The sequence below is a fragment of the Nasonia vitripennis genome, chromosome 5 (assembly GCF_009193385.2).
Source record: "Nasonia vitripennis strain AsymCx chromosome 5, Nvit_psr_1.1, whole genome shotgun sequence".
Lineage (NCBI taxonomy): Eukaryota > Metazoa > Arthropoda > Insecta > Hymenoptera > Pteromalidae > Nasonia > Nasonia vitripennis.
The window spans coordinates 21,502,252-21,514,426 of record NC_045761.1 but is presented as its reverse complement, the minus strand read 5'-3'; the positions used below and the strand labels follow the sequence as shown (position 1 = coordinate 21,514,426).

The window sequence follows — 12,175 nt, the reverse complement described above, 5'->3', positions numbered from 1 at the left end:
AGGCGCCGGGGCTGTTGAACCGAAATGTGGGCCGAGTGCTTTCACTCGTTCTCCAAGTCGTTGTTGTTGTTGTTGTTGCTTTCGTTCTGAGCTGTGGGTATATACGGTTGGCGGCTTTGATTTTCTTGTTTTCAAGGGAACAGCAACATGTGCCCCTGTGCTTTTTTTCAATGGGGAGACGTGATGTGTGCTTTTTTTTAGAGGAGGATTCGCAAGCCTCGATTAATCGATTGATCGTTTCGGCGATGTATTACAACATTTGCTAACAAGCTCCGATATCGGATGAAGGAAAGCTGGTGTGTCCTTAAGAACTGTTGTATAATTCAAAACACTCGTGAGTTATTAAAGTCGCTTTTAGTAATTCACTCGCTGCGGGGCAACCTTTGTCCTGAATACTTTATATCGAGGGAAAATAGCGTCTGGAATATTGTATACATACTTCACCGCAGTCGCGTTGCATTGAATAAGTGAAGCTCGTACGAAAATATAGTAATTTTTAAAAAATTTCACCGAGCTTGCAAGCTCCATGGAACGGAGAAATTACCGTTGACAGAGCTTTGATCGAGCTTAATGGATGTAAGTTCAGATAATACTCGATAAAAAAAATTGATGAAATTGACGCGGTAAAATGGAAGGAGGCACTTTTCTTCGGAACGTCAAGTCGTCAGCGTTGACGGACGCGCTATATCGAGTGTCGCCTGATGCTTTTTTCCTCTCGTTACGCGGCAATTGAATTATAAATCAATCTCTTTTGTGTTCGAATTCGCGTGAGGTTGTAATAGATTCTTTGCTTGTTATTATTATTTTTCTTTTTAATCAAACGTTATGGATTGAGTTTACCCTTTGTCTTGGATGAAAAAAAAATAGATTAATGGACGTTGGATACTATAAATAAACGTTGATCAATCAATAACACGCGTGTATTGTAACCCTATTAAAAATTGTCGAGTTTCACGAGCAGAAAAATACAACTATAAACAATGATAATATAGTCTATTTATATGCGGGAATTGTTATTTTTGTAGCTGCATTTGTATAAATACGTGGGAGGAAACTATAAAAAAGCTGAGGTTCGCGTGACAAGGTGTACTAATCTAAAAGAATCAAATCATTGAGAAAAAGTACACCCTCGTGACTTCATAAGATAAACAAAAGGATCCGGCATATATCGCGTACTTGTTGCACGCATTTTCACAATACCTTCTTGAAAATAAAATTAGCTCTATATAACCTCCCCAAAACAAACCGTCGAAACGATCACTCAAAAATCGAATCGACCTCGAATAATACAGTTAAACAAAGCAGAAATCACTCCATATACAGTACAACTGCTCGTTCTGTCTATCTGCGCTGAATCTCGCGGCCGAAAATCACTCGTCGACGGGCGGGACAATCAGCGAAAAGCAATAATCGCCGATTAACCGAGCGTCCAGTGCAATCAAGACAATAACACGAGAGAGGAACATATAGAGAATCTGTCGTATACATCACGAGTCTGTGTGAGATCGATGAGTGGACTGCACCATGGACGTCTCGCCGACCGACGTCGCGGCCAGGACGAAGCGCACTACGCTCGCCTGGAAACTCGATGGGCCGCTATTCTCGTCACTCGAGGAGCTGCACGAGAAACTCGCCGAATTGCTTGGTAAGGGGGTAACCAGGGCTTTTTTAGTGCTAGATGTGTGCCTATTATGGTTGGGGTTTACGTCACATTCGTCAACGTTATCCCATCGATTAGTGAATCGAAAATTGCTTGGCTTTTATGTTATTGCCAGTAGAAATATGTGAGCTATGAATAACGTTTAAATTCAATAGTCGACTAAAAAATTTGGAACAAAAAACGTTGACGTAGATCCCAATCGGTTCTCTAAATTCTATTTTGGGATACGAACAAAGTTTCTATAGAACGTCAAGCTGACAGAGGATACTTTATATCCGTCAAAACCGCGGACACATTTACTCTTCCGATTATACCCGGCGCCTTGTATAATCCCTGTGTGTATACAGGTTTATAGAAAGCCTCGGGAAACTTATAATATTTATGAAAACTTTCGTACTCTTCGAACCATAAATCGGAATTCGAATGAGACTCGAGCGCGACTTTCAAGCAATTTCAAAGTTTCGGAAGTTGGTTGTACTTGTTCACAATAGCCGCATTTACAAGTTTATATAGAAATGCATTATAAAATACTATAATTATGGTCTCAAACTTTTTTTTGATGGATGAGTTTGATTTTGTGTACACACAGCAGACGACTTGGGATTTTTATCATTCAACCTCTGCCAATCAATCTTCCCGACGTTTATCGAAAACCAGTGCATTGTGTGCATACGACATACTCCATCCGAAACTTTTTTTAGAACATTTAACTTTAAAATTACTGCCAATATTCCAAAATGGAAATTTATAGAGCCAAATAGCCAGTAGTCTAACTCATATATCAGAACATCAAACTGACCATATACTCTTCTCTTTTCTCATCGCGCAAAAGGGGAAACATCGGTGAAAATAGGAAAGGCTGCAATCTTGGGTAAATCACACAATTACTAACTTTTGACTTGTTGTTTTAATTACCCCCAATCCCCCCGCTGAATTTGACTTTCTCCCCTCCACTCCATGCGTGCTTTTAACGATTGCCATAATGTCTCCTTGGCTATATGTAGCAACCTTAAACTTCTTCCAAACTCGTTTAAAACTGTTCAAGATCGTTGTTTTCATCCGCTGCAGCTTATTACACAGATAAAGCAAGTATCGTAGCTATCCGTAGAGGATATTGCCGTGCTTGGAAACAATAGAACGAAAACTACGCAATGAAAAAAAGAGTAGGTCCAGCGAGTATAAAATCGATATCATCTCGCAGGACCTAAGCAACGAGATGTAACATTATGAAAACAGTCGTCGGCACAGTAGTACATCAGGTCTAAGATTAAAAAAGCAATCTCGTGGGGGTCAGCGAACAATTTCTGCGCAATGACGCTCGGGAAGGAAGTGCATCGGGGTCTCGACGAGGGCTCGACTTGTTATCGCCCGTTTCACAGCTCCCGAGGCTTTGCTTCATATGTATATAGTACATACTGCGTCGAATATTATGACGGATCTTGCTTTCAAGGTGATGATGCACTGGAGCGGCTCGATTGGGAATATGTGTCTGGATTTTTCGATATTTTTTTTTATTCGTGTTCGTGTATGAGCTATATATCTGTTGTAAATTGCTCGGGTTTATAGGAGGCGATTTGTTCGCGGGCGTCGAAAGTGGAAAAATGTTTTCGCATATATTTCCTGCTCTGATATTGAATTCTTGTTTGGATTCTGTTTTTCCGGGATATAGAGTTTGCCGGTGTATATGGACCTTCGTTTATGTTACTTGCAAAGATGTGACCGTGAATGGAGTCTACACGAATCTTATTGGTTTTTCTGAAATAACTTTGATAATGAGAATAATACCAGAAATGCTATCATTGTCTCCTTGTAATTGAAAACGTTTCTTATTATGGCCTAAAATCGTTATAATCGCAACAACTATCTTTTCTCACTTGGGCCAACTTCACCAGCTCAATGCATATAGAGGCATGACACGACGAAATGTTTACATTCCAGACGAGTAATAGCCCATTTATCGGCAGGAAATAATTATTACTCTCTTGCGTAATTTCAATTGCGATTTCATAATGCGCTTGCAATAGCTCGGAAACGAGCTTACAGGGACGGTCGCTTATTGGGAACGAAGCTGGATGGAATATGGAGAGAGAGAGAGAGAGAGAGAGAGAGAGAGAGAGAGAGAGAGAGAGAGAGAGAGAGAGAAGAGCAAAGAGGAAAGCAATCATTTTTTGCTGATCAACTCGTCGTATACCTGTATACTCGTGTACAAGCATTTCATGTTTTGCACCGATTGCATGTTTTCTTTTCTATAACGCGCAATTTGCACACCTACACTCGAGAATTTCGAATCGGGACTGCGTTCGCTGATACAAACACTTTGAAAAAAAAGCGGAAGTTCAAAAATTCCCGCCACACAGGTGTAGACCGCCGAGAAAAAATAATGAAATTCGTACGCCTGCGCAATGACGCTCTTACCGGCCATCGGCAATCCTCTCTGAAATCCACGATACATCATATACCTGCTCTTTCCGACTTCGTTTTTACTATATAGACGCGTGAATTCTAAAGCGTTTTTTTTTCCAACCGGAAACCCACACCCATTTCGCGATACATATCGACGCTCATTTGCACTATACACATGCAACCTCAAACGTCGAGCCATATACATATGTACAAGTACAAAAATCTATGCAGCATCCAAAAAATAGAAAGCTTCTTTGTTTTTTTTGTTCCAAATAGCACACAAAGAAACCACACAATGTATAGTCATCTCTCTCTCTCTCGCCCTCCAACACGTGGACGCTCCAACACGTTCACGGTCAATAATCAGTATACCCTCGCGCTTCTCTCTCCCATCCAATGCGAGAGAGGCGTAGCGTAGGTATATTATATATACACACATACATACAGCGCGAAATTCGCTGGCGCCGCAGCCGGTGGCGGCGGCGGTGGCGGCATCGCGAGCGACGTCTGGCGAGAAAATGGCGATGCCCGTATAGTAGTGCGTGCTGCTGTATTGCTGCGCGCGAGTCTCTGTGCAGCAGCTCTCTCTCTCTCTCTCTCACTCTGAAAAGAAACAGCCTATATATATATATGTATATATATAGTATATCCAGAAACCACCACCGCCACCGCCGCTTCTTCCCGGAATCATTCGCCGCAGGATCAGTATTCAGTATTCTCCCAGAGGCCCCAAGGACCGAACTATAATACTTTTCCTTGCACGGCACACGAGTTCCAAACCGTCGCTCCGCTGTCTCCATCGTGTCTCTAACACCTACTATCTCACGAGTATCGCATCAGTCGAGAAGATTTAGTAGGTTATAAAAGCAGCAGGTATCTCTCTCCGCGTTTTTCGCGACTCGACGCGAGCGTGACGTCACAGACAGTCGCTGCCGCCGCCACTGCCGACGACGACGAGAAAAGGAGAAGCCTCTCGCACACACACACATATATATATACATATACACATACACACTCGCATCGCATAGAGCCCGGGGCAGCTTTACTGGCTCTTCATGTGTATTGGTGCAAAGTATAATCTATATATATAGCTATATAACACGCTCGCGCAGAGAGCGCGCGCGCGCGCCGAAGGAAGGAAGGCGGCGGACACGCGCAAAAATCGGAGTCGCCCCTGCAAGCAGCATCGCAGCGTCGTCGTCGTCGTCGTCGTCGTCGTCGTCGTCGTCGTTGAAGAACGTCATCCTCTATAATTTTTGCTGCCCGAGGAGAGCGTCGTCGTCCTCTATATAAGCTGCTGCTGTCGCGGCTTGTTTTATCTGGAGCAAAGAGCGAGAGAGAGACTCGTCGTAGATCGTATTTGGCGAAAAACGCAGCACGAGTGTAAGGCCTGCGACACACTGCGTCTCTCTCCTCCTTCCCCTCCGCGCGTGTGTGTCTCTGAAACTCTCAAGTGTCGGTGTGTGTGTTGATGCGTGTGTCGCGAGGACAGTTTCTCTCTCTCTACGGATCGCGCATCTGAGGACTATATATACCTACTGTGTGGAGGAGCAGCGCCGGGGGACTGCCATCAGGACTGTGCTTACCTGGGAATGAGAGCTGGGCACAGGCACTATTAAGGAAGAGGAGAGATTAACAGATAGAAGACAGAGAGGGTGCAGATGCTAACTCATACTCACTGCTGACTGGACTGGCATCATGGACTGCGGCGAGGCCTCAAGTAGGAATTCTCTTTTGACTTTGGAGCGAGCTTGTGGGTTGGGGGATTTGGTCGAGCTGGGAGACAGGGTGGTTGTTGAGAAACGAGGGGATTCGGTTGTTCGAAAGTTAGCTTGCTTGCAATTGGATAGACAGAGATACATACCGTGCTCAGAGACTTATCTACTCCTTTTTTCTTTAAAGAGAGCGCATTTTCCTGGCTATGACGACTGTTACGTGTTTTGTTTGTCGGTTTTATAAGATTATTGCAGATAAGCGTGTGGCATCGGTGCACACAGACTGTTAGATACATCAGAGTATCTAGTAGCCTGCATCTGAAGCTGAACAGACCTGTCTAGACTTTCATTTGCGGTCCTTATTATTTTATATTATACCAAGATTACATTGTTTTATGTGGTGAGCTTCTCTTCTCTGCTGCAAAGTTTTTTGATATCTTCTTGAGTCAAGGGATGTGCAATAGAGCAGAAGCTATCTGTGTTTTTCATGATAATACTGTTTTCCAATGACAAACTTACTATTCTGTAAACCATCTTGTTACAGGTAATGGGGACATTCAGTGGAGTTTCTCACAGGTGAAGGGAACCTTAGAAGATGATGTCACGGAAGGTAAATTCTGAACATGTTTGCTTCAATTAAACAAAGTTCTTCAAATGAATTCTTATCTTATCTATAGTAGTACTTTTCAAATTAAGTTACTTTTCTTTCGAAGTGTATAATTTATATCTTTTTTTTAAATTGTAAAATCAATGTGTTGACAAATTTTTCACTCAATGTTACTTTGTAAGGAAAAAATCGTTTGGAAATTTCCCAAATACCATTCCAGAATCAGATTGTAAACGTAGACATAAATTTGCATATCAGTATTTTGACATGAAGTATTCTCAAAATCAGTCTTTTACATAGCATTTATTTTTATAGTACAGTTAAAATTTGTTCAACAATAGTATTTTTTATCAAAAACAGAAAAATACAACTAAAGGCGATTGCTTAAAAATTTTGTCCATTATTTTCAGCTGACATTATCTCCTGTGTGGAATTCAATCATGATGGTGACCTCCTGGCAACGGGTGACAAAGGTGGTCGTGTAGTTATATTCCAGAGGGATCCTCTTGTAAGTTTCATGTGTTTGGGTGTAACAAATAATTTTGCATAAGCTCATCTTAAGTATCTGATCTTTGTATTGAAAACAAGTTTGATATTTCTTCTTTCGAAAGATCTACGGTGTCCTTGTAAAAGCAGCTTAAACATTTCTCACGTTTTTACCATTATGCTATTGGATCATAGCCAATTGTGTCTGTTGTCTGACAGTTTTCTCTATCTTTAGCCAGTCATGAAATGAAAAATCTATATCACTGCAAAAAGTCTTTTTTAATTTTATTAATTTCTGTTTCCTAGAATAACTGTCCTTTGCATAATTTTTTTTAAATAAAATTTAAAATTTGTTATTCTAATCCCTTGTACTGATGCTTTATTGCAGAGTAAAGCTCTTATTCCTAGACGAGGCGAGTACAATGTGTACAGTACCTTCCAGAGCCATGAACCTGAATTCGATTACCTAAAGTCCTTAGAAATAGAAGAAAAAATAAATAAAATAAGATGGCTGAAGAGAAAAAATCCAGCTCACTTTTTACTCTCGACGAATGACAAAACCATCAAGCTTTGGAAAGTCAGCGAACGAGACAAGCGAGTTGAGGGTTACAATACAAAGGAGGAAAATGGCGCTATTCGCGATCCTGCTTGTATCACTGCCTTGAGGGTGAGTTTGAAAATTAAAAAATTCAACTGTAGAGTCTTTGCAAAAGTATTGTAAATTTGAAAGTCAAATTCACAACACTATTAAAGTGATGATCTCATCTAAGTACTGCGTGTCAATTTTTTAGGTACCCACTATAAAGCCAATGGAACTGATGGTCGAGGCCTCACCAAGGAGAATATTTGCTAATGCGCACACTTACCACATAAACAGTATAAGTGTCAACAGTGACCAAGAGACGTATCTCAGTGCGGATGACCTTAGAATTAATCTTTGGCATCTTGAGATAACGGATCAAAGTTTTAGTATCCTTTTTTATGCAGTGTAAATTTAATACAACTTTTTCAATTTAATATTCAAGAGCTAAATTTCAAATTACGCTTTAATGGCTTTTTTATTCCACAAAAGTAGTAGAAGTATTTTTCCTTAGCGTCTTGCACAGATATTGTAGACATAAAACCCACGAACATGGAGGAGCTGACCGAGGTTATAACAGCGGCCGAGTTTCACCCCGTAGAGTGCAATTTACTTGTCTACAGCAGTAGTAAAGGCACGATTCGTCTATGCGACATGAGATCGGCGGCGCTCTGCGACCGACACAGCAAGTTGTTCGAAGAGCCCGAGGACCCCACCAACAGGAGCTTCTTTTCCGAGATCATCTCAAGCATAAGCGACGTAAAGCTCAGCAATTCCGGCAGATACATGATCAGCAGAGACTACCTCAGTGTTAAAGTATGGGACTTGCATATGGAGACAAAGCCCATCGAAAGCTATCCTGTGAGTATAATTATCTTGACATTTTTTTCACATTTACACATGTACTCATTTTTCTTCCGGTGATCTCCATGTTTCAGGTACATGAGTATTTGAGATCAAAGCTGTGTTCATTATATGAAAATGACTGCATCTTTGATAAGTTCGAGTGCTGCTGGAGCGGCAACGATTCGGCCATAATGACAGGTTCATACAATAACTTCTTCCGCGTTTTCGATCGTTCAACGAAACGAGACGTAACACTGGAGGCGTCGCGCGACGTCGCCAAGCCAAAAACCCTTCTGAAACCACGCAAGGTACGTCAAACTCCGTAAAAATCAACCACCACTTATAACAGTTTTTTAAATAAATAAGCACAATAACGATTAATTAAAAACAATATTGAGTACCGCAAGGTATACGTTAACGACCATTTATTTGGTCTTCACTTCCTCCTTGTCCCAAAGACGTTTGCTTCGAAATAAGCAAAGTCTTATGATCTTTTGAGTCGTTGAAACTCTTTTGCATTAATCCTAGGTCTGTACCGGTGGCAAACGTAAGAAGGACGAGATTAGCGTGGACTGTCTGGACTTCAACAAAAAGATACTGCATACCGCATGGCATCCCACCGAGAATATCGTAGCGGTAGCGGCCACAAATAATCTCTTTCTGTTTCAAGATAAGCTCTAGCACATTTATATGCAGGTATGCTAATTTTTTTTTTTCATTATTTATTAAACCTTAAATAACGTTACTGAAGGAATATAGAATCTGATGTAATTTGAAATCACGAAAAATCTATTAGTGTCCTAAAAGTTTGACTTTTTCACCGTTTGTATGTTTCGCTAAAATAAAAAAATCGAGACAAACGCGTTTCTAAAGAGTCGTACAGAAAACTAGTACGAACATGCGATTGGCACTAGTTGATTCTTCGTACATTGTCATGCTACTTAAATACTTTCTGCTAATCAGATATATCAAAAGAGCCTGTTGCTATTTTCACGATAATAGCCAGGTATACGCGGGTTTTACAACAGCTAGTCTAATCTACTAACATGGACATGCACTTATAGACTTGTAAGGCCATTTGCCATAATGATTCCATCAACATTGTAACTGATTGCGTTGATTGTTTAAATAAAGTTCGTTATATATCGTATTCGTAAAATTATAAAAAATATAATTATCATTTTAAAATAGATACTTATGGTCGTTTCGATATTTATTTTTAAGATTATACAACGTTACATACTGACATGAGCGTGGCGCGTGGAGAGGGAGAAGGTGTAGATGGAGAAGGCAAAGAAGGAAATAACAGAAGAAGCTGGCAACGCGAGTGTTTCGGGATACGCGACAAGTAGTAGAGCATGGACGAGCGTCAGCTTCGGCAATATCTCCGATCGTTGACTGACCGAAGAGAATCATTACCAGAACCTCAGATAGATAGAAAAGTGTGTACCGGAAAAATAAAAACAAAAGCGCCATCGTCAAAACGGAGGATCATATTCTCGCCACCGAAAGTGAGCGTCGAAAATTAATACATTTGTAAAACGCGATCTTTACGTCCATAATAATACACATCTAAGTACATAACTAATGAAACGACATGTATACACGCGCGCGCGATCATACACACATGCACACGCATACAGAGATACACACATACAATCGTGAACCCGAACGTCAATGCATGTGTCAAGAAGAACTTTGACCCAATACTCGCTTTATTATTACCCGTATAAACGTATATCGCACTCGATGAACCGCATCATTATTATAATCTCGTCGAGGAACGAATATATTAAGATGTATATATATATATTGTGTGAGCAAACAGAAACGATCCTCGGGCCATCGAGCAAATAAATTGATCTCGGCGTTGAAAGAATTCGCTGCGCGGATGAACCAACGTTCGACGAACGGCGATCTACAGTCGAACTTTCTGAATAAAACAGAGAGGACGAAGAATTATGAAATCGAATTGATCACATTATCATCGATTGAGCCCAAAATGTCCGGCAATTTTCTATGTACCGAAGCGATTTATCCTTTTTTTTTTTAATGTCGTGTGAAACTTAAGAAGGTGAATGTAAGAGAGAATGACAGTGAATTATTTTTCGGAGGGATGATTGCCTGATATTTGTAAAAGCTTCGATCGCTGATAAAGTGCAGATCGTTTAATTTTTATTGTTTTTTTCCTTTTTTTAGTGGATTGTGATGATCGCGGATTATCGTGAATTTTGTCTATTATAGCTTCGCATTGGCGTACAAGAGATGGTAATGAATGGACGTAGAGAATCGATGATTATTTTCGATACTGAACCAAATGGAAGTAGAAGCGCAAAGCATTTGAGGCCGAGTACCTTTAACATGTTGTTATTGATTTTCTCGAAGATCTTTACGCAATTCCTTTTAAAACAATGAAAAAATGCAGAAAAAAAATAAAAAGAATAACTTGTAAGAATAGTATGTGATGAGATTAGATCAAAAGGAAAATATACTTTTCATACCCCTTTTTCTTCTGTTTTTCATTTATTCATAAACCTATCAACCTTTTGTACTAAAAATCAATAACAAAATGCTAATGATGATACTAGGTATTATAAGAATAGTTATTATGTATATTAAGTTTGAAGTCCGACTGCAACTGAGCTCAAAACAATTAACATAAATAAGAAGCTAGTACAGTTCATTGATTGTGTGCATAAATAATTAGATAATACCTCACTTTTCAAACTGTATGAATTTAATTTTTCAATAATCGAATTTTCGTATCATTTTTAAATGGCTGGAACCAGTAATGTAGGGTCAAATAAATTTATTTTTAAGTTATAGGCTCGTATTTAAGAACTGTGAACGTTTCTCAATAACGGTTCTTTTTAAGCAAAGACAACGTTCAATTCCACTGTTATATTATTAGCTTCTAATGGCCTACAGTTGTTCATTTTTATTTTTATAATAAAACTTGATTCTCAAGTCCAATGTTCAAGTTAACCATTTTAAAAGAAATTTGATTTCTGATACAAAATAAAGCATTATTAAGCTCAAATAAATTTTTTTCATCTTATTTGAAATGTAATAATTGTCTAGGACTAAATTGTCGAGGACGAATTATTCCTAAAGCATGAGACACCTCAAACCAAAGTAAAAAAATTTGAAGAAAAGAACATGGGAAGTTAAAATTGACAAAGTAAATAGAATATAATAACTTAATTCAGCCATAGTTATTTTTGAGCACGAATAATTGATATAGATAGCTTGTACATAAGTATACATGAAACTCCGCAGCAAATTTTTGATCCACGAGCAGACTTTGTCCCATATTATATCCTTGCTGCATTAGAAGACATAAAGAGAAGTTAAGCATAAAAAAGATCTATTTGACAAGAAAAAAAGATGCGGAGAAAGGGAAGATCTCGTAATCTCAAGCAGCTTACCAAAACTATCGTTTTCAATCAAAACAATGGATTGTATGATATTGACTTGTACATAGAGACTTGTACCTTTTGAATTGAAATAATGAAAATGAATATACTAGGTATAGCGCGCTTGGTTTACGAACTTTCCCTCCAACTAATTTAGCTCGCTTTCATCGCACTGGTGATTTCTTATTATTTTCATGAGTAAAAACGAATAATATGTTAATACCTCTCAAAATGTATTTGATGAAGTGAAAAACAACGACATCGAGGATCGTGCCGCTGCTGCTTTATTCGATTCATATTGCTCGCTTTTTATCGTTCAAGTGTAAGAAAAGGAAAATGACAAAATCGATTAATTTTTTGTTCTCAAGGCTGTAACGTCTAATTGTTAACGCGTGCCACTATGGAAAGAACATTCTTTTGATAATTGTTGTAGATCTTATTAATAAAAGAGAATGCTTAACA

At 39.3% G+C, this 12,175-nt stretch overlaps 1 protein-coding gene across 12 annotated transcripts in view; it reads left to right on the top strand.

Annotated features, from left to right (window-relative positions):
• Positions 1-11,355, top strand: part of LOC100124058 (protein phosphatase PP2A 55 kDa regulatory subunit) — a 37,518-nt gene extending 26,163 nt beyond the window's left edge. For 3 of the 12 annotated variants that reach the window (XM_008209280.4, XM_001607837.6, XM_003426435.5), the window contains 8 exons: positions 6,323-6,388; positions 6,796-6,893; positions 7,260-7,538; positions 7,663-7,840; positions 7,978-8,312; positions 8,390-8,605; positions 8,826-8,993; positions 9,522-11,355. In XM_008209280.4, coding sequence (XP_008207502.1) covers positions 6,323-6,388; positions 6,796-6,893; positions 7,260-7,538; positions 7,663-7,840; positions 7,978-8,312; positions 8,390-8,605; positions 8,826-8,978 — 1,325 coding nt within the window. In that variant the 3' untranslated portion in view covers positions 8,979-8,993; positions 9,522-11,355. Of the gene's footprint in view, positions 1-1,292; positions 1,646-2,492; positions 2,532-4,591; positions 5,784-6,322; positions 6,389-6,795; positions 6,894-7,259; positions 7,539-7,662; positions 7,841-7,977; positions 8,313-8,389; positions 8,606-8,825; positions 8,994-9,521 lie in introns of those variants that run through there. The other 9 variants (XM_032601019.1, XM_032601020.1, XM_032601018.1 and 6 more) reach the window with 8 other exon arrangements.
• Positions 11,356-12,175: the final 820 nt, after the last annotated feature.